General features: G+C 50.9%; 1 protein-coding gene across 7 annotated transcripts in view; it reads right to left on the bottom strand.

The window, feature by feature from the left end:
• Positions 1-22,139, bottom strand: part of L3mbtl1 (L3MBTL histone methyl-lysine binding protein 1) — a 38,408-nt gene that overhangs the window by 5,640 nt on the left and 10,629 nt on the right. For 3 of the 7 annotated variants that reach the window (XM_017592280.3, XM_039106720.2, XM_039106721.2), the window contains exons 3-20: positions 21,807-22,021; positions 21,396-21,537; positions 21,085-21,232; positions 20,824-20,941; positions 20,043-20,124; positions 10,638-10,726; positions 10,046-10,150; positions 9,100-9,235; positions 8,680-8,771; positions 6,184-6,335; positions 5,712-5,788; positions 4,951-5,036; positions 4,675-4,785; positions 4,128-4,242; positions 3,675-3,774; positions 3,323-3,520; positions 3,166-3,215; positions 385-542 (exon numbers count right to left, since the gene is read on the bottom strand). In XM_017592280.3, coding sequence (XP_017447769.1) covers positions 385-542; positions 3,166-3,215; positions 3,323-3,520; positions 3,675-3,774; positions 4,128-4,242; positions 4,675-4,785; positions 4,951-5,036; positions 5,712-5,788; positions 6,184-6,335; positions 8,680-8,771; positions 9,100-9,235; positions 10,046-10,150; positions 10,638-10,726; positions 20,043-20,124; positions 20,824-20,941; positions 21,085-21,232; positions 21,396-21,537; positions 21,807-22,021 — 2,174 coding nt within the window. Of the gene's footprint in view, positions 1-384; positions 543-3,165; positions 3,216-3,322; positions 3,521-3,674; positions 3,775-4,127; positions 4,243-4,674; positions 4,786-4,950; positions 5,037-5,711; positions 5,789-6,183; positions 8,780-9,099; positions 9,236-10,045; positions 10,151-10,637; positions 10,727-20,042; positions 20,125-20,823; positions 20,942-21,084; positions 21,233-21,395; positions 21,538-21,806; positions 22,022-22,139 lie in introns of those variants that run through there. The other 4 variants (XM_230849.10, NM_001419616.1, XM_017592281.3 and 1 more) reach the window with 3 other exon arrangements.

Below are 22,139 nucleotides of genomic sequence, written 5' to 3'. Positions count from 1 at the left end.
TAGAGACTACATGGTCTTGGTGCCCTTAAACTGCCAGCAGGTTCTTTCTTATCAGCCTCGGGGATCCTCATGCCTTATGGCACACGAGGGAAGGCCCCTTGTTCCTTAAAGCATGGCTGACAGGAGGCCCCCTGTCTATCCACCACAAGGGGCCTGTTTTGGTCAGCCTTGCTGGGCAGCTCAAAGGACTGTGGCTAGGAGGGGTGAGCACAGGTTGGGAGTGGTATGCAGCTCCATATGAGCAGGCCCTGGCCTGAGACTCCTGTGAGGGTGTGGTTTAGAGGGAGATTTAGGGTAGGAAGAGGAGGAGGAGGTGGAGAAGAAGAGGAAGGAGGAGGAAGGAAGAGGGAGAAGGAAGGAGGAAGCAGAGGAAGGGCTCTGTACCTCTTCGATGGTCCACTTGGAGACTGCGGAGGCTGAGATGCCTGCCACTCCTGGCAACAGCTTGCAGTGTTGCTCCCAGCACACAGACAGTGGGCGATCAGCGTGGGTCGGCAAGGTGGACATGAAGAGGGACTGGTGTACCACACTGGGAGGGAGGGCTAGAAGGCAGAAGCAGAACATGATGGGCAGGCAGAAGTAGGGGCGGCTCGCATCTGTGTCACGGGGGACACTGGTTGGTCGACAGATAAGCCATGGCCCCTTCTGAAAGCCCGTGGAGCCACATGGGTGACGTGGTGCTTATTCCTGCTGGGCAAATAGACTGACTGCTACCAGACCTCAGCACCTACCGTCTAGAGTGGCCCCAGGACCCTGGGACTTGTGAGGACACTCTCTTGGAGCTGCTGGCCTCAAGTAGTCTCCAGTGTCTAAAGATCTCATCCCTGACGTCAGAGATGGGTTCCATGTGTCCTTTCTGAAATCCTTTTGAACTCTGATCAATTCTCTTAGCCTAGGGTGATTCTGGCCCTAGAGAATGAGTTCTTATCAGCTCCCCAACCCCAGGCTGCCGATCACTTGCTTTCTGATCTGCTCAGAAGCCCTGGCCCCGTGGGTCAGGTGACTGATGCTATTCTGCTTGGCTTCCTCTTTAGCAGGCCGGGCACTCATCCCTTGGACCTTAATTCATCTGCTGACAACCAGAACCCATCCTTTCCAGCAGGTTCAGGAGGAATTGGAGGCCATTTTCCTGCAGGCCTTACTCTGCCTTAGTCCAGAGTTCAGGATAATTGCTCTCTTTTTAGTGCTTGTTACTAATTCTGGTTGCAGAATATAGCACTACGGTAGCCCCTGCCTGCTACAGACCATTCCTTTCCACCTCGGTCCCTAAGCCTCAGCCTCTGGACTCCTCATCTCCACCCCAGGCCTCTTGGGAGTCAACCATGGCCTGGGCTGTCACTCCTTCCAGTCCTTGCGTCTTGGCCCATGCTCGTGTACTGCTCACCTAAGCAGCACTGAGGAGCTGTGCCCCGTGACTGATGGCCTGCTATGACCCAATGGCTATGCCTCCCTTGCCTGGCCATAATTTAGGTTCTCTTCCATGCAAACCCCTTTCTGATACCCTGGGTCCTACCTTAGTCCTCAGGGCGGAGTTAGACTCTCTTGAGCACTTACAGAATTTTTAAAAACCATCTTTCCACAGAGCCTAAAGGTCCTTTCACAGGGGTGAAAGATGTGCACGGTCCCATGCACATGCAGAACCTATATCAAGGTCTGCCATGGATGTGTGAGGAATCTCCCCTAGAAGGGTTAGTCATGGCCAGTGTGTCCCTTTTTGGTTAAAGGCCTGCTGGTGCAGTAGGGAGCCCTCTATGGAGGTGAGACACCTAGGCTTTGTCCCTGAGATGTCTCAGGGGTTGGGTGAGGCCTGGGCCTTTTCCTCTCCTTTGGGCCACAGCTACAACCATTGGAGAGACTGACTTCTGAGCTGGTGAGATGGCTTAGCAGATAAAGGTACTTAAGGTACTCTCTGAGAAAGCCCGAGAACTTGAATTGGATCCCCAAACCCTTAACAAGGTAGAAAGAGAGACTTACACTATGAAGTGACCTCTGACCTCCACGTGCGCATCATGGCAAAAAGCACACACACGCGTACAACCCCCCAACACACACACACACACACACACATACACACACACACACACACACACCCAACGAGCCAACAACTACTGTCCACATTCAGCAATCAGGACGTGCCCTCTGGTGGTTAGAATGTAGTCCTGCAGTTGGGAGCTGATCAGGTGCACCATGACAGTTAGAAGAGGGGGCATAGCCTGTCCCCGGGCTAGCCTGCTAAGGAGAGCTGAACACTTTAACCAGGTCACACCACACAGCGGGCTGTTAGCATCCTCAGCATCTGGCTGATGACATGACACTCACAATGGTGTCTGGATACACAACGAGGTGCCTGGGAGGATCACACAAGACAGACCAGGAGGGGAGGTACAAGTGGTCTGCAGGTCAGGGAGAAAGGTCTGAAAAGATACCCACCCAGACACCTTGCCTGTGTGTCCAGAACTGAGAGAAATAAATGCCTGCTCTGTAGACCACCGAGTGTGTTCTACTCTGTTACAGAGATCCATGGAAACGGATCCAAGGGGTCCAGGCAAGGACATAACATCAGGGCACAGTGCTTTAAGCCTAACACCACGGAGCACAAGTCTGGTCCAAGTGTGAACCCCAGCTCTGCCCCTCAAAAGGTGAATGCCCCCGAGCAAATGATTTTGCCTCTGAACCTCCCATCCCTCCTCCGTTAGACACAGTGCAGGAGGCTGGAGAGCTAGAGAGGGTGGATGAAGCCTGGGGATGTAAACTGTGACCATCACTGTTTCAGCCACTGACGCTACAAAGGTAGGCACTAACCATGCTTTCAAGTGAGGAAAGGGAGGTGCTGAGATGCCCAGCAACTTGCTCAACGTCACACACAACTGACAGCCACGGTCTCCTGAGGAAGCCTTGAATCACGGAAGAACCAGCAGGGCAGTGGCTCCACCATGGGGAAATACAGTGCTGTCCCCCTTCTTGCCATTTCTAAAGACTTCTAGCAGGTCCATAGGAACAAATGCCCCTCAAGGCCTCATCCTGTGTTCTTGCCATGGTGCTGTGCACCCCAAAATCTCAGAACAGCAACCTTTTTCCCAGCTCCCTTCACCCTGGCACCCTGGTGTTGGATTCCATCAATCACAGGGTATTTTGTGCACCCGTTTGCAGGGGACCTGTACTCACCTTGGAAATCTTCATCTGGCATCTTGCGATACTTTGGAGGGCGTCCAATCCTGGAGAGAGAGGGACCAGGGCCGCAGCAAAGGATCAGTGGCTGCCTCAAGATGCTATGAGGCCCCACACCCGTGAAGCCCAGGACCTGACTCCCTGGCCTCCGCACCGGCCTTGATGGCGAGGCTTTTTCCTTGGGGACAAATTAGACTGGTTCTTCTTCCTGGCTGTGGTCTCTGAGTCGGACAGCTCCGCTTTCAGCCGGCTCTGGTTCCTCTCAGCCAGTGGGCAGCCAGAGAGGCAGTGATGAGCTGTGAACTTACCAGTGACATGGCCGGAGCCGTCACAGCCAGGAGTGGGGCACTTCCTGGGGAGACGAAGGCTTTAGTTGGGTGGACCCAAGAGTCTCTACTGAGCCTCCCTCACCTTGGCCCTGTTCAGGTCCTGGGGAAACGCTGATGGGTCACACTCTACAAAGAGTCTCCCTGCTTCCTCTGGGCCTCACCTGTGACTTTACTTACCGGTGGTGAAAGCTATACTTGGAGGTCTTTGTGTGGGGTGGGCTCCTGTGGCTGAGAGGGGGGCATCCCCCAGGGGAGGCAGAGCTGGACTCTCTGGGCCCTGCACAGGCAGAAAGAGAAGTTGGCACAGAGTCCTGGAGACAGGGGAATGGGATAGGGAAGCAAGAGTTTCTATGTCGGGGGAAGGTACTCAGAACTGGTTCTTTGGAGACCAGGCCCAGAGCCAAGCTGTGCCATTCTTGCCACTCAGTGTCAGCTATCAGTGGAGAAGGAAGGCTTGGCTCTTGCTGGGGCCTGTGGGCATGCCTTGGTTTAGTGTAGCAGGAAGTCCTGGGTGTTAGGTAGGGGGATAGGCATCCCAGGCTCCCTGCGGGCTCTGGAGCCCTGGAGGGTTGTCAGAGATTGATAGAATGGTAAAGAGAAGCGTTCCCTGGGGCGGGGAGGGGTACACACGGAGAGGAGGCTCCAGGGGATGTCCTGTCTTGGAGCACCAGCCTGCAGGATGGATGTCCGGGTGATCAGCATCAATCCAGAAATCATAGTTGTGACTCCAGCCATCAAAGTGGAGCTGGGGGAGAAAGGCCCTCGGGGGTCAGGTATTGCTCTCCGAGCCCAGCTCAGTCAGGAGGTTGGCTGGGCTCAGGGGTTCTCTCCAAGCTCGGGCCAAGATCTTGGAGGAAGAACACAGAGACCGCCTACACGGTAACTATTTTTGGCCGTGTAGTCTCAGTGCTTCACTGGTTAAAATGTCATCATTTCCACTCAGTCCTCGTGTAGGACAAGAACTGCTAGACCCATTTTGCAGATGGTAAGATTGGCTTGGAGAGGCAAAGGGACCTACCCAAGCCCACAAAAGCAAATCACAGATAAGAAAAGAATGTAATCTGGGGTCTTCAGCGTTCTATCTCATGCTATGACTTTGATTGATCTCTAAATGTTCTGTAGGATTCCTGTCCCACTGACCTGTCCACCCGTCCCCAGCCTAGGGTCCCAGAGCCACCTTTATCCGGTGATCCTCCACATCCTCCACACTGGCTACCCGAATCAGTGCTGGGTTCCGGCGGTCTACAGCCTCCAGCTTCATGTTGACCAGGAAGCTGTGAGGGGGTCGCTGTAGGGAGACAGGAGCTTTTCAGGCTAAGGCTCAGCTTGGAAGATCTGAGGCTCCAAGAAGAGAGCTACAGGGGAGACTGTCTTGGTTATGGCCCTCTTCTGGCTGACTGACAGGACCACAGCTTCCTAAGCTCGGTTCTAGAGAAGGCAAAAGTCGACTTACCACTTTGAAGGCCCAAGTGGGCACAGCTGAGGTCCCAGTTTCTTCTAGATATTTCTCCCAGCAGAAGCTGTCAGGGTCTGGGTAGTCTAGAGGAGAGGCGAGAACAGTATCTGAGCCAGCCAAGTGACTCAAGGAACTCTGCATCTCCAGTCAGCATCAAGAGTGCGGAGGGAAGCCTGGCATGGCAGTGCACAGCTTTAATTCCCGTGCTTGGGAGGCGGAGGCAGGTGGGTCAAGGCCAACCTGGTTTACAAAGCCAGTTCCAAAACAGCTGGGGCTACACAGAGAACCCCTGCCTCGAAAACAAAACAACAACAAACGAAGGAATACAGAAGGGGTAGAGACTCTGGGGGAAGAAACTTCCCTCATGTGACCACAGTTAGCTGTTCACATGGGGCTCCTGGGGCAGATGGATCCTGGAGAGAAAAAGCACACAGAACCCCAAGAGCTCAGAGGTGCTGGAATCCTAGCTCCCATCACTTCCGACCCTACTGCTCCTATGCAAACCTCTGCTGCCCCTGGGCATGTGTCAGTCCTAGGAGGAAGAACACAGGGCCTTTGCTTGAGACCCTGCCTGCTTGAGGTAGTCATCTAACTTTCTTTTCTGAGACCCCAAAAAGTCAAGGCTCCAGGCCCTATCTGTCCCCTATTCTGATCCTGAAGGGCCTACTAATGAGGTAGGGGGAACACGTCTAACATGTTAATAGATGAGGGGAGAGACCCGGGCCTGGGAAGGATGCATGCTTGGGCAGCAACCTCACCTTGTGGAGGGGTAAGGGGCTTTCCTTGCTTCTGGCACCAGCCTACTGGGTGGATGTAGGGGCTGCTGGCATCACACCTGAAACCCAAGAGTACGTCATCGTCTCAGGACAAGTGGGGAAGGCGGAGTCTGGTGTTCTCACAGCATGGTATCAAGGATTTCTGCATCCACCTTCTCGGTATGAGAGATAGGCGGCTGACACAGGGTCAGAAAATGAAATGATTGAAAACTCTAGCACATCGGAATAGCTAGTGGAGATCCATGAAGGGATGTGCACATCCGGACCAAAGTACTTCCTGATGAAATAGCCCATGACACAGCTACACGGGACAGCTCACTCATTACCAACCCCCTCTCCTAATCTGGAAGGAGATCTAAATATCAGGAGTGGGTAGGTGGAACCACATGCTGTCCAAGGTCCTAGAGAAGTTGCCTCCAGCCCCTGGGGTCTCCTCCCCAGCAGCCCCCAGTACCAGTAGTCATAAGTATCGTCCCAGTCATCAAAGTGCACCAGGAAGCGGCTGGCCACCACATCGGTCACGCTGGCCACACACACGAGGGATGGGTTCATGCGGTCCACAGCTTCTAGCTTCATGCCCACCTGGAAGCCCACCGGCGGAGGACTCTAGGAGCAAGGAGAGGGTTGCCACAGCCAGGGCCAGGCCGCCTGAAGCTAGCCCAGAGCGCCTGGCAAACACAGAAGCAGGCTCTCTAAAAGGATTGCCTGGGAGGGGGAAATGGACACAAGGCGGAAACAGGTCAGGAACGAAGAAGGTTGCTCTGGGCCACTCAGGGACTTCCTGTCCTCCAAGTGCAATGATCATCAAAGGCTGACTCGTGGGAGAAGGTAAGTGGCTGTGGGGATGTATTTACCCAAAAGTTCAGCCAGGCTGAGGACAAGTCTTCCCTACCTGGACAAGCCTTGCTTTTATGTCTGAAGCAGCTGGGGCAGTCGTGGGATGGTTGGGAAGGAGGCACATGTTCCATCCCCGAAGGGTACAAGGAGTGGGAAGCGCTAGTATTGTCTGGGGAGTTGCCACAGTCAAGCAAAAGCTTTGAAAAACAGCACCTTCCTTGTCTTCCAAGATGGCCAACACAAACATCTCCTTTTAGAAGGAAGTGACAACTGTGGTCCAGAAACAATGCCTGTTAATGGCAGGGTCTGAATTCAAATAGTTTGACTTAAAAAAAAAAAAACAAAAAAAAAACAAAAAACAACTGCATTCCCTGTCACGGTAGGAGGTGGGACCCTATTAGTCACCTGTTTCCCCAGCTATAGCCTCTGGAGCCAGACTGGAATGGGAGAGCAAATGGCCCTGTGAACAGTCTAGTGGAGTCCCTGACCCTTCCAATATGGTCATCTGGGAGGGCACTCTACTCCTAAGCTGTACATCCAGCACCCGGTTTGGAAGTAATTTCAGTGGGGGCTCTCTTTCAGACCAGACCCTTTGCTTGAGATTATGTGATATGTAACTGCTAACGGGCTCCCTGACACCTGCCTCTCAGCGGGTTAAGGACAGGAGGCGAGCTAGTGCGAAGGTCAGAGACAGAAGGAGAACGAGCGAGTGCTGCCAGGATTGACTCTGACCATAGGCACTAAGCAGCAGAGCAAACCAGAGGATGAATATCAGAGAGCAGAGACCAGTCAGTGTCCAGGCTGTGCAGCCAGCAGAGGGTGCTGTGGCTTAGATGTGTCCCCTAAAGGGCCCTGGGCTGGAAGGGGACTGGAGGACCCTGGCTGGTCACTGAGAGATTGGATCCTTATGAAAGAATAGAAAGCAAGCTTTAGAGATGACTTGGTGATTATGAGTGCTTGCTGCTTGGTCATAAGGCCTGGAGTTCAGATTCCTGCACCCACGACCTGCAAATGTCTGTAAATTCAGCTCCAGGTTCCAATGCCCTCTTCTGGGCTGTGTAGCACATAGGCACTGACTGGCATATGTAGCACAGAACACACACACACACACACACACACACACACACACACACACACACACACACACAGAGAGAGAGAGAGAGAGAGAGAGAGAGAGAGAGAGAGAGAGAATAAATTAAAAAAAAATTAAAGCTTGAGCCAGGCAGTGGAGGCACACACTTTTAATCCCAGCACTTGGGAGGCACAAGCAGTTGGACTCCGAGTTCAAAGCCAGCCTGGTCTACAGAGAGAGTTCCAGGACAGTCAGGGTTACATACACAGAGAAACGCTGTCTCAAAAAACAAACAACCAACCAACAAAAACAAAACAAAAAACCCACAAAAACCAAAGCCCCTCAAAAACTAATCAAAACAAAAACCCAAAGAAAGAAAAAGAAAACAAAGGAAGTTAGGAAGAAAAGAGGGGAAGCAAGCAAGCAAGCTTGTGCTTAAAGGCCTCTGGCTCCTGTGATCTCCTCCATACATGTCTTCAACAGTGTGGGTTCACCTGCCACGGGGCCTCCTCAGAGGCTCAACAGGGGCTACCTAATCATAGACCTTCCTCTTCTGAAGCCACAGGACAAAACGATGCTCATTTCTTTCTGTATTATTCAGGTTTAGATACTTTTTTATAGCAATGGAAAATGGATGAGGGCTGGTGAGATGGCTTCAGGGGGTTAGGGCACCAGCCTTCAAGCCACACAGAGTTCAAATCCCTGGATCCACGTCTGGAGGCAGAAAACCCACACCCACAAGCTGTCCTCTGACCTCTACGTGTGCTATGCGGCATGTGCATCCCACACACAAGATACGATTTTTAAAAAAGGTAATTTAAAAAATGGATGAAGACAGGATGAAGGAGGGGGTCTGAGCGGGAGGACGTAACCAGCATCCTCCATTTTGGCTTTGGTCTTTCCGCAGTCGTGCCTCTTGAACCAGTGGAAACCAGAACTGGGCTGAGTTCCACTCCGAAGAGGTAGCTCTCCTTGGCCCGCTGCACTGCCTTTGGCCTCAGGACTGATGCTCACGTGTTACTCACGTGACATGATACTCACGTGGCTCTGGCTCACAAACAGATGCTTGGGGGCTGCCTGAGCTTTCGTGCTGCGCAGGTACTGGCTCCAGCTGAACTCCTCCTCCTTGTAACCTGGGCCCCTCGAGGGGGGGAGGAACAGAGACCTTGCAGAGGCTTGGGCCATGGTGAGGGCCCCGAATGAAGTAGAAACAGGCAGGTCTGAGGTCCCCAAACCCTCGGGGACCCTCTGCTAAAGGAAGACAGACCTGGTGAGCACTTAAGGGGTTTAGAAAAGCCTCAGAGGGAGCTGTATCAGAACAGGAAGGAGAGACTGCCCTGCGTCTAGGATTAAAACAAAACAAAACAACAACGAAAAACCAAGCGGGTTGCAGGGTGACCTGGAGGAGGGGATGGCTCTGGGACTCACTGTCTTCCAGGGACCAACCCAGGGAGATCTTACCTTTGGGAGGCTGCAGCTTGTGTCCAGTCTTCTCAAACCAGCCGGCAGGATGAATGTCCGGGGAGTTGGCATTGACCCAGAAGTCATGGCACTCAGAGTAGCCATCAAAGTGCAGACGCAGGCGGTAGCCACACACCTGGCCGCAAAAAGAATCAGAGGCAGGCCAATGGCAGCAGGCGCCTCCCCCTGCTTCCTTCACCTATCCTGGTCTAGCCTGCGGCCTCGGGGATCCAGTGCTAGCAGGTTCCTTGAGTGCTGAGTGCAAGGTGGGTACTCTCCAAAGCAGTCTCCTGCCTCCCTAAACCCCAGACCGGATGTGGAAAGAAAGGACTGCAGGTTGCTCTGTGCCTCTGGGGTCTCTCTGCCACCTCCTCTTACTGTACCCTCTCAATGCCCCTGGCTATGCTCACACTTTTTTTTTTTTCTTTTTTTTTTCGGAGCTGGGGACCGAACCCAGGGCCTTGTGCTTGCTAGGCAAGCGCTCTACCGCTGAGCTAAATCCCCAACCCTATGCTCACACTCTTATCTCATGTCCCCGGCCTGCATCTGGGATTGCCGGCTTTAGCACAGGAGGGTGGCAGGTAGGTCTTCCTGTGCCTTTCCTACCCCTCATGCCACATGGACTATGTCTTCATCTGCAAGCCATGGTGTACCAAGGCTATGCCCATCTCAGACTCCCTTCCTAGAGTACCCTTATTCCATCTGAGACATCGTCCCCGCCTGTTGTATCTTTGACATGGCCCCCAAGCCCCCAGCATAGACAACTTATAGTATTCAGTAATAGTGGTGTGCCATGGCTTCTCCGGTGTTTGCTTTTCCATCTCCCTATATTCCAGTGGATCCCCCTGGATGTCCCGGCTTCCTGAGGCAGGGCAGTGCCTCCCTTACATCTCCCTCCTTCCCACCCCCAGCCAAGGCTCAAGGGTGGGTGCTATTTCCCGCTCACCTCAGCCACAGTGAGGACGAAGTACATGGACGGGTGTTGGGGGTCAACGCCCTCTAGCTTCATGCCCAGTTTGAAGCCATTCTTGTTATGGGTGACTGCCTGGGACTGTCAACACACAGAGTGGAGAGGACCCAGCTTCCATCCAGCCTTATCCTTGCCTAGTGGGCTTGGGGTGAAGGGGCTGTCTTTAGGCCTCATCTGCCTTGCTGATCTCAAAGGGTGACTTATTGGGGCTCTGTCCTGCAGGGGTCACCAGAAGATGAGAGAGCTGCAGGACTATTCTGAAGGGCTTGGGTCAGGGCTAGACTTAAGGGTCCTATCAGCTGCCTCATGGTGAGGTCAATGCTGAACTGGGTCAAAAGTCTTAGAATCCACAAGTCAGGTGGTGAGGGGTGAGCTTAGAGGCCACCTCCCTATTTCTTCCTATCCAGAAAGTTCCTTACAGTGCACCCTTTTCAACTCTGGACTTCTTCATTCTGCTAGTGCACCAAGGATTGATTGTTCAGTAGAAAACACCAGAAGGCTTGCTCTTAGTGGTGAGTCCCTGAACTGAAAGGATAAACTCTGCTTGGGCCCGGACTGCCCAACTCACGTCCTGGAAGAGGCTAACTGGGGCCGTGACTGCCTTCTGCTCCTCCAGGTAGGACTCCCAGGACCAGCCTTCCTTCTTCTCACTGGACACTGCAGAGACAAGAGAGGCAAGTTGGCTCCTGAGGCATGGACCTGTTTCCCCTGACTGAGCTCTCGCTTACCTCCAAGCAAACCTTTGCCCACGTGTATCTCTTGCCCTACTCAGCTAGGACAGTGCCAGGCACAGGGGGCTCAGACCTGAGGTGAGGTCACCGGATTATTTGTCCCTCCTTCACCCTCAAGCTACTGTCAGCAGAAGCCCTTGGGATTATAAACAATGAAGGTCGCAAAGACTCAGCCACTCTGTCCTTGGACATGTACAGGGTGAGGATTAGTGGTGAGACCTGAGCCGGAGGACTTAATTATAGTGTTCACAAAGGGAAGAGGAGGAAATGGAGAAGTGTGTGTGTGTGTGTGTGTGTGTGTGTGTGTGTGTGAGAGAGAGAGAGAGAGAGAGAGAGAGAGAGAGAGAGAGAGAACGAACACAGGGAGGAAGAAGTGAAAGAGAGAACCCACAGAAACAAGAAACCTTTCTCCTAAGTACTAACAGGAAAGACATACAAAAAATGCGGGCATGAAGCTGGTGTGCTGCGGTACGTGAACCAGTCCCACAGTCTTCTCAGACATGTGCACGCTGAGTGTGAGCACAGATGTGTGTCACGAGTACATGCGTTCATGGACACAAGTGTGTGCAAACCCACACGCACATGCGCGCACACAGGCACACAAATATGCATGTATTATTTCAAGAACCTATGGTTCAGGTCCTGTTCATATCCCAGAGTCTTAAAGAGTCCTGGGGAAGGAGGGAGGGGGAGTCTTTCTGCTAGTAGATGGCTGGCCTCCAGGCGCAGGACACTTTAAAGGCTATGATAGCCAGTTGACCAAAAAGTGGGCTGACCAGTGCAGCTGAGCTGCCTTCCACTGAAGAACACACACAATCAGAGACCCAACAACACATAAGAATCAGCTTTTATTGGGGTGGTGGCTCTAACTTATGGAGATTGATCCAGCTTTGTGATGTTGTCTGCCTTAGAGAGTTTGTGAGGATTTTGTAATACGTGGTCTAGAAGAGGTCCTTATGAAGTGCTAACAAGACTTGAGTCACGTTACTGGTCCTTCCTGGATCCTTGCCCAAGACTGACCCACTGACCCAGTTCCTCCTTGGGTCATTTAAGCTTGTGCTGGTTTGCTAGCTCAGGAAGACATTTGTTCCTCCGTGGAACTTGTTTATTCCACAGCTGCTGTCTTAGTCAGGGTTTCTACTCCTGCACAAACATCATGACCAAGAAGCAAGCTGGGGAGGAAAGGGTTTATTCAGCTTACACTTCCACATTGCTGTTCATCACCAAAGGAAGTCAGGACTGGGACTCACACAGGGCGGGAAGCAGGAGCTGATGCAGAGGCCATGGAGGGATGTTACTTACTGGCTTGCTTCCCCTGGCTTGCTCAGCTTGCTCTCTTATAGAACCTGGGACCACCAGCCCAGGGATGGCACCATCCACAATGGGCTGGGTCCTCCCCGCTTGATCACTACTTGAGAAAAGGCCTTATAGCTGGGTCTCATGGAGGAATTTCCTCAACTGAGGCTCCTTTCTCTGTGGTAACTCCAGCTTGTGTCAAATTGACACACACAACCAGCCAGTACAGCTGCTCAAATTCCTTAGTTGGCTGCACCAAACCTTCAGGTCCCACAGACCCGACTCCACTGGGCTAAGGCAAGTATTTTGTTCAACAAATGATTAATCAAGCTATCAAACTCTCTCAGAGATTGATGACAATGCCAAATCTAGTGTACATCTCTTCAGGGCATCATCCTTGGTCCTGAGTAACACCCCTACCACGTTCCTCCAGACCATCTGTTCTCTACACAGGTTCATCCGTACTCACTGAACAGGGGTGAGAAGAAACAAGCTCAGAGCTCAGGGTGCCAGGTTAATCCCATGGGTGCTGAGCCCCCATCCTCACTGGGATGCCACGCCACACTGTCTGATTCATTATTTTATCCAGACCACTGCTGCTATGGCTGAACCCTTCACAACACCCTGGTCTTTCTTCTCAGAGGACATCCCATTGGCCTTACCCTCCCAGGACTGCGGCACAAGCTCAGTCAGTGGCTGAGCACTTGCCAGCATTTTTACCTCAGGCACCTCTGTTGCTCCTAGGTACTTCGGTCCTGCGTTCACTCCCCTTTACCCATCTTCCAACAGAGCCGAGCTCTAAGATGTCCACACCACGCCACGTCACATCTGACACGTCTCATAGGCACCATGTTGATCTGTCCGCTCTTACCTCATCAGCCCCCCTCACATCGATTCCTTCCCTGCACTGGTACTTAATTTTTTTCAATGTACATTAGTGTCTTACATGCATGCAGGGCCCATGGAGGCCAGAAGAGGGCGTCAGATCCCCTGGGACTGGAGTTAAAAAATGGTTGTTGAGTCACCATGTCGTTCTCTGGAAGAGGGTTAGTGCTCTTTAATTTTCGTTGTTTGCTTGTTTTCAAGACGGGTTTCTCTGTGTATCCCTGGCTGCCGTGGAACTCAGAGGTCTGTCTGCCTCTACCTCCCAAGTGCTGGGACTAAACATGTGTGAATTCCAGCACTGCCTGGCTTCCAGCTGTTGTGTTTAATCATTGAGCCATCTCGACGGCCCCCACCAATGCTAACGTGATGCTCTCCTTGGCATGGCATGTAACAGGCCTTCGGCCTTCCGTCTCCTATCACCACCACTTTGTCCTTTCACCATTTAGCTGAGCCACCTGTGTGCCATGTCTGCTGCCAGGAACTGGGGGTCGAGAGATGCTTCAGGGATTTCATATACGTCACCTCTTTTAGAAAGTCAACTCTTAGACGGGAAAGGCTGGTCGTACCCTTTCCGTAGATGAGAGAAGAGATCTTGTATTGCATTGCATATCAGCCACTAAAACGAGGCCTGGTTCCCACACCTCCTTGTAATATCTGGATTCCTTCTCTGGACAAGCCCGGGTTTCCTCTAGTTTCCTGCATCCTTTCTCCCAGTGAACTTTTAGTCTCATCCCCAAGCTCAAGTAAGTCCCAAAGCTCCTGTCTGTGGCTGCACGATCAATATACACTGATACCCAGCCAAGGGGCTACCTGGGGCTGCCATCCAGGCTGGGTTCCCTGCCAAGCCATGTGGCTGTCTATAGTGAAGAAGAGGTGGATTTATATGATTTGTATGAAGGTATCACAGAGGTCATCTATAAAACAGATACCCTCTAACTTCCAGAGGTGCTCCAGATTCCAGGGGAAGGGGTGCTTCAGCCTCCAGAGATTCTTCTTTGCTTGCTCCTGCTTCCTCACATGCCCTTGGAAAGCTCAGCCTGGTCAAAGCTAACCTGGAAATGACTGCACCAAAGCCTGTGGTTCTTTTGGTACTGTTTATCGCAGACAGTGGCAGTCTCTCCATTCATCCAGCTAGGAACCTAGCCTGTACGTCCGTCCATCACTCTACTCCCCAGAATCCTCCAGTCCTGCTGACTCCAGCTCCTGAGTCTGTCTCCTCATTACTCCTTGCTCTGAACCAGTCCGTGATCCCCTTGCCAAATATCTCCAAAGGAAAGACTTTTCCATTCAGTCACTTATTTATTTATTGTACTTCCCAATATCAGTCCCCCATTTCCTCCTAGTTCCCCTCACACAGCTCCTCTTCAAGTTCCCCTTCTACTTTCCCTCTGAGAAGGGGGAGCCCCTCCCTGGGTATCACCCCACTCTGGCATATGAAGGACTTTAAAAAAAAGTCCCAAAATATCTTATCTCCTATTAAAGAACAAAACCACACATGTGCCCACAGCCCACCAAGCCGCTGTGAACTAGCCACTCCTTCCTGCTCACACTGTATCGGGAACTTCTACGCCTTCCTGTCTGTGACTCTGCATAGGCTGAGCCCTCTGGTTTGAGTATCCGGCACCCAACTTTCTTCCATCCTCCTAACTTTCTTTACCTTCTAAGACCCAGACCCAGCTGCAGCATTTGGGTAGTGCTTTCCAAGGGGCAGATGCTCAACAGGTGTTGGTTATGTGACTACAGAAAGGACAGGTGGACGGGACGGACTGAGTCATGGAATGACGGACTGCATGGCTGTCCTGGGAAACAGCTTTGTATTTACAGACCCCGCACGTGATGCCTGTCATACTGTTATATGATATGTAACATACTGTTAAATGATATATAATACGGCACACTGTTACATGATAGCAGCTTGTCTACATAGCCGTCTGTGCAACTGTGAGCTCCTGGGATGAGCTTTGGTGTCCAGCTCACTCTGAACTCGAGCTCCTAGCCAGTGCCTGATAAGTAGTAGATAAGATCTCCAGTCGTTCAATGTTCAAGAGCTACATAGTGAGACGCTGTCTAATAAAAGGTGGGGTGGGGAGAGGTGACTAGGTCAGGAGGGCACTGCCTCATGAACGTGCTCCTACTGAGGGGTTACTGTGAGAAGCTAATGAAGCCAGGGAAATATCTTCTCCCCCAAACTAAGAGTTTGTAGAATTTTGCATCAAGATTAGGACTTAAGAAAGTGTTTATCTAGCTGAGCGCAGCGGCACGTACCTGTAACCCTAGCTCCGTGGACGTAAAAGCAAGAGCAGCCAGAGATGCTTACTGTGTTCCAGGCCAGCCTGGGCTTACAGGATGAGTGCTTCAGAAAGCAAACAGAAATCATCGGAAATCGTTTCTAAGCCAAGTATGGTTGCTCCTGCCTGTAACTCAGGATCTGCACAGTGGAGGCAGGAAAACTGGGAATTGGAGATTAGCTGGTGCCAACGGGTAAGACCTTGTCTCAAAAAACAAAAACACCTCACTAAAACGGGACGCAGTGGTACATGCCTCAGAAACTCAGTGGCTGAGGTAGGAGGGTCATTCCTTTGAGGCCAACCTGGGCTGAATGGTGAGGTTATGATGTGAAAACAGAAAGGGGCCAGGACGGCTGGTCCACATCTTTAACCCCAGCACCAGGGAAGCAGAGGCAGAGGAGGCTCTGTGAGTTTGAGGCCAGCCTAGTCTGTATAGCAAGTTTCGGGCCAGCCAGAGAGGGAAGACAGGGAGACCCTGCTTCAAAACGAAAGAGAAAAAAATATGCCCTAAAAAGCCAAAGGGAATTTTGAAAGAAAGAGATTGGGGAGAAAGAGAAAGAGAGGAAGAGAGGAGGAGAAAGCCAGCAAGAAGCAAGCTAGATCCCTGTATTTGGTATCCTGACTGGTTTCTCTACTGAACTACACTCATATTCTCAGCCCCTCTCCAGTTCTATGTCACCATAGCATTTTAATATAGAATCAGTTTCTTACATCCAGTTTACAAATGAACAAGGGTCTGAACAGACATTTCTCCAAAGGAAATATGTAAATGGCTAACAGACTGCATAAAGAGATGTCCAACACATGGCTTACTAGTCATTGGGAACACACATCCAAACAACAGGGCCATACCACTTCACACCCCACAGGACGGCTAGGAGGGAAAACCAGACACAGGCCAGCACACGCTGAGGACAGGAGCAAGCCAGAGTCCCTGTACATCCCGGCAGGGGTGTAATATTACAGTACAGCCACTTTGGAAAACTTAAGGCGTGTGCCACCAAGCCCCGCCCGTCATTTGTCCAAATGATAAACACAGAGTCATTGTGTGGAAGAAAACTTCACTCCTAGGTTTATGCCCAGTAGACGGAAGCATATACCTACGCAAAAATGTATACAATATTCAGATGAGACAGCATAACAGTCCGATACAGAAGCAATCTTAGCCCAAGGGCATAAAGTCCCCATGTGTACTAAACTATGGCGAGGCCTTGTTAAAGAGATCGAAGCCAGACGGACACAAAGGACCATGTGTATGACGCTGTAAGCGGGGGCGTTGAATGACATGTCCCAAGCAAGCAAATCTTATACATGTAGAAGGTAGATTGCTGGTTATTGGGGGATAAGAGTGACTTGTGGGGAATGACCACTGATGGGCAGGGGATTTCTTTGGAGGGAGACGTTTAAACGTCTAAATGGTGATAGTCACATGATTCTGTATACAATTCTGTGCCACAACTGCATATTTCAAATAGATGGGCAGTGGCCTGTGTGAATTATAGCTGAATAAAGCTGTGAAAGCCCTTTGCTCCATAAACATCTATGCCTAAAGCACTGACCGTTAAACACGGTGGACTGACTGAGTGTGCTGACACGAACCTTCAGTCCCGGCACTTGGGAGGCAAAGGCAGGTGAGTCTCTGTGAGTTCCAGGCCAGCCTGGTCTACAGAGAGAGAGAGAGAGAGAGAGAGAGAGAGAGAGAGAGAGAGAGAGAGAGAGAGAGAGAGAGAGAACGAGAGAGAGCGCTCTAGGACAACCAAGGTTACACAGACCCTGTCCCGACAATCCTCCCAGAGATAAACTGGACATAATCAGCTCTATAGGCATCATTTAAAAAAAAGAAAAGACAAGGTAAAAAAATCTGTAGTTACCTCAGACTTGTATCTGGAGACATAAAGAATGGGCGAGAGGTGACGAGAGAGGGCTCAAGAGTGTGAGAACACTGGCTGCTCTTCCACACGATCTGGGCTTGGTTCCCTGAACATACGTGGCAGCTCATAACCATCTATAACTCCAGCCCCAGGGGATCCAATGGGCACTCTGAGTCCCTGTGGGCACTCTGCGCATGTGATACATAGGCACACAGGCAGGCAGAACAACCCACATACACAAGAGAAAAACAAAGCTTTAAAAAAAAAAACCAACAAAAACAGGCTACAAAAATTAAAAAAAAAAATGAACGGTGCCGGATATGGTAGCATACGGGTTCATAATCCCGGCATTTTGGAAGCTGAGGCAAGAAGATCGCCAGTCTCAGGCAGTTGCAGAGATTCTGTCAGAAAACCCCAAAATAAAAACAAAAGCGAAGATATCAAAAAATGAATGCTAGAAGATAACTGACCAAGCTATATTTGCCTATAATAAGAAGTGTCTGGGTATATAGCCCAGAGGCAAAGCATTCGGTAGGTGAGCTCCTGGATTTTATCTCCGGCAATACAAAAGATAAAAATAAGTTGATAAATAATAAATAAAAAGTGAGTGAGTGAGTACAAAGGAGTAGAGAAAGATGCTCTGAATCTAAAAAGGCCATGACGACGATCCTGGAGTGCCACTAGATTATGAATCCGGATGTGTATGGAATGAGAGATTGGACATGGTTGTCCTCAAATGCCAAATGCCTGGACATCTCTGCAGCTAGACCCAGCACTGTAGAGCGAGGTTCTCAAGTATCACTTCTTTTTTTAAAAAAAAAATTAATAATAATAAAAAAAAATCATGTGTCTGCAGGGACCAGAAGAGCACGTTGGGTCCTCTGAACTTGAGTTGGATGACTGAGTCACCCTCTGGGTGTTGGCGCTTCAGTCCAGGTTGTCTGGAAGAGCTTTACCTGCTGACCACTCTCACTGTGTAGCCTTGGTTGGTGTGGTGGCTTGAATAAGGGTGGCCCCAATAGGCTCACGTATTTGAATGCCTGGTCACTAGGAAGTAGAGCTGTTTGAAGAAATTAGAAGGATTAGGAAGTGTAGACTTGTTGGAATAGGTGTGGCCTTGTTGGAGGAAGTGAGTCACTAGGGGTGGGTGGGCTTTAAAGTTTCAAAATCCTATGCTAGGCCCAGCTCTTGCCCTCCCCCTCTGTGTGTGTGTATGTGTCTGTCTATCTGTCCCTGTCTCTTCTCTGCCTCTGTCTCCCCCCCCCCACTACTCTCTCTCTCTCTCTCTCTCTCTCTCTCTCTCTCTCTCTCTCTCTCTGTGTGTGTGTGTGTGTGTGTTTCTGTCTCTTCTCTGTCTCTGTCTGTCTCCCTCTCCCTCCCAACCAACCTCTCCCCACCCCCCTCTTTCTCTCTCTCATTCTGCCTGCCAATCAGGATGTAGCTCTGAGCCATTTCTCCAGCTCCTCCTGCCTGCTTGCATGCTCTCCACCACGATAATAATGGACTAACCTCTGAAACTGTAAGCTGGCCCCACAATTAATTAAAGGCTCTTTTTTATAAGAATCGGCTTGGACACAGTTTCTCCTTACAGCAATAGAACAGTGACTAAGATCGTTGGCCTGGAGTTTGATATGTAGACCACGCTGGAGTACAAATTCACAGAGACTTGTCTATGCTTCACAAGTGCTGGGACTTAAGGTGTGTGACACCAAGCCCCACCTGTCATTGTCCTTAAAATGAGTACACAGAAAAGGTGGCACATGGTGCTTCTGGGCTCACTCTTCTGGTTCTCCCCAGGTTGGAAAAAACTCATGCAACTGAGGTACGGTCCACAAGGACTCACCAACACACACACACACACACACACACACACACACACACACACACACACACCATCAGTTCACCTACCGAACAAACATTCACTGAGAACCTACGCCACGCCAGATTCTAGGCTTAAGACACAGTGATCCTGCCAACCTCAGATTTGGTCCCAGACCGGCAAGATGGCTCAGTGTAAAAGCACTTGCGACCAAGTCTGATGACCAATCATTGGCTCCTCAGGACCCATGGGGTGGAAGGAGAGAACTGACTCTAGAAAATTGTCCTCCGATCCCCAACAGGCTCTGAGGCACATGCATCTCCCCTCAGTGTAATAAAACTAGAAATAAGGGCTGCAGAGATGGCCCAGTGGTTAAGAGCACTGACTGATCTTCCAGAGGTCCTGAGTTCAATTCCCAGCAACCACATGGTGGCTCCCAACCATCTGTAATGAGATCTGATGCCCTCTTCTGGTGTGTCTGAAGACAGCTACAGTGTACTTATATATAATAAATAAATAAATCTTAAAAAAAAAAACTAGAAATAAATAAATACACTCAGGCCCAGTGCTGATAGAGTTTAAGTGTTGGGGGAAGAAGACATACTCATCACTACATTGATGACGACTACTAGTCTGATAAGTTCTGCTTGGGCCCAGTTGACAGTTGTCACCTGGGACAATAGAAATACTAACAGCAGGGCCCGAGAGCAGAAGTTAACTCTGAGGGGTTCCCTAGAACCAAAAGACCAAGAAAGGAGCCCAAATAGGAAAGTCAGGCCAATAACTAGTATGGGCTTACCAATCCCGCCAAAAGGAGGTAATGTCATATGACTCCTCAAGTCCAGATACATAGCCCAGACTTCCTAGTAGGGCCTCCCCACAGATGTATAATGCAAGATAAACAGCCCCAAGAATAAATATATAGTCATGATCAAACTACAAATGGCCTTACTGCCTTTCATATACACTCGCCTGTGCTCATATGTACCATATACGACCATAGCCACGCCCCACACCTTCACTCTCGCACTTTCAGAAGTCTATAAGCACTTCACAGAAACAAACACACACAGGCTGCCTTACCCAGCTGGCTTCTGCTCCACTCCTCATTCTCTGAGGTGCCCGGGGTGGGCTCTCTGTCTGGGTCTTTTCCTTTTCCTTGCTTCTGTGAAGAGAAAGCCTAATGCCAGGTTACTGTCCTCATGGGTTGGGATACAAGTTCAGCCCCTGATCCCTGGCCCCTGCCTGACTCTATGGTCCAATGTTATGCCAGAAATTGAAAGAGTTTTTCCTCTAGCGTATGTGCAGTCCTTGACAGAGTTTCTGCAGTCAATCCATTGCTTGAGTCTGTACCATGGGAAGGCAGGGATTCATGTGAGTACCTAAGTCCTCGCTATATAATCGAACTACAATTCCCATTCCTGGTGGGGAAACTTGAGTATATCAACAGTTCTGCTTTGTGATTTTTACCTGCTCAAGAGAATCTTCCTGTATATTTCTAAAGGAATCATATTCTTTTTCTCCTCCTCTCTCTCTCTCTCTCTCTCTCTCTCTTTTTCTCCCCCTCCCCCTTTCTCTTTTTCTCCCCCTCTTTCTCCCCTCCCCCTCTCTTCCCCTCCTTTTCTCTCTCTCTCCCCCTCCCTCCCTCGCTCCCTCCCTCCCTCCCTCGCTCCCTCCCTCCCTCCCTCCCTCCCTCCCTCCCTCCCTTCCTTCCTCTATTAAGGTCTATCTACAACTTGATTCAAGATGGAATCTTAAAATATGCAACAGGAATCTTCTTGACTCAGATCCCTATCTGGGATTGACAAGAATTTGAAACTGAGGTTCCCGCTTCATATTTCTCTCCCCGCGGCCCTCCTTTTACCATGGCCTCCGGCTCGGACTCCTCTGACGGGCTCTGATACTCCTTATGTTTCCTCTTTTTCATGGGTTTTATCAGCTCAGAAGCGACGGTACAGCCTGAGTTCTCAACTATGACTGACCTACAAATGGAATGGTCTTAGAGAAAAAAAATCCTATACGTTCAGTAGCATCCAGTGTATCCACATTCTCCTAAGCCCGGAACCGGAACGAGGCTTTAAGAACTAAAAACAGGACAAGCAAAGCTGCAAGCCCTTGTTCTTACCGCTTCTGGAAAGGCTGAGGACACCGGTCTCCGGATGAACCAACGTCTAGACCAATACTTTGTTGGGGCCCACAAGTCTGGCACTTGCAAGAACCTGCGTCTACTGAAGGTTCCTGAGGAATGACTTCTTGAGGGTCCTTGTGAACATCTGTTGGGGCCAGGGAGCCTCAATCTTTCCCCCCATTGACAGCACACTCAGGCTCCGCCCACATACACTTAGGACCACATCCGGTCACGAGCCCATCTAACCAAGTCCTCTGGGAACACAAGCCACACCCACCCACGCATTGCACCTGGAAGCACGGTCCTACCAGGGTGCTGGATGTCTGCTTCTCTTCCAGCCGTGCCACCCTCATGTCGCTGCTCTGGGCTTCGTGGCCGCTCTATTTCGATCATGTTCTGTGTCGCGTACTCGTTTATCCGGAACTGGGATGCAGGACCAAGTTCTGAGGGCTAGGACCTTTATTTCAGCTCTCCATACCTTGGGTCACCCACGCTTTATTTATTTAGCTCTGCTAGCTAGTACTTTAGGAGGCCTCAAGACTCCGTCCATGCCCCAGAACCCCTTCTCCGACCACCTCCAACCTCCCCCACCCCTACCCCGGGCCACCAAGTCCGGTCCCAGGATGTCTCTTTCTGAGTCTCAGCTTCTTTCCGCCTCAAGTCCCGCCTTCAAGCCCCCTGGCCCCGCCCTGTAGCTGCCAGTCTTTATGGAGACTGACCCTCATGCCGCTCCCAGCTAAAGGTGCAGAAACCCCTGTCCAGTCCAGAAGCCTGACTGTGCTATTGGTCCCTGGTCCGGTGCTCAGCTGTGGCAGAATGGTGGCTGTGACGGGTTCGCTGCCAGCCACTCGCTCCGCTGCGCCCACGTGGACTGGCTCCCGGGGGTAGGACACATCCAGGGCAGTGCTAGGCAGACCAAGGGTAGCTGCATTGGCTAGAAACAGATACATACATAAGACAAAGAGCATAGATGAGCCCGGTGACCCTGCCTCACTCCTGCCCCACGCATGCGTATCAAGGTAAAAAACAGAGAAAGGTGAAAAAACTGGGAA

This window comes from Rattus norvegicus, chromosome 3 (assembly GCF_036323735.1).
Source record: "Rattus norvegicus strain BN/NHsdMcwi chromosome 3, GRCr8, whole genome shotgun sequence".
Classification (NCBI taxonomy): Eukaryota; Metazoa; Chordata; class Mammalia; order Rodentia; family Muridae; genus Rattus; species Rattus norvegicus.
This window is presented reverse-complemented; position numbering and strand designations above follow the sequence as displayed.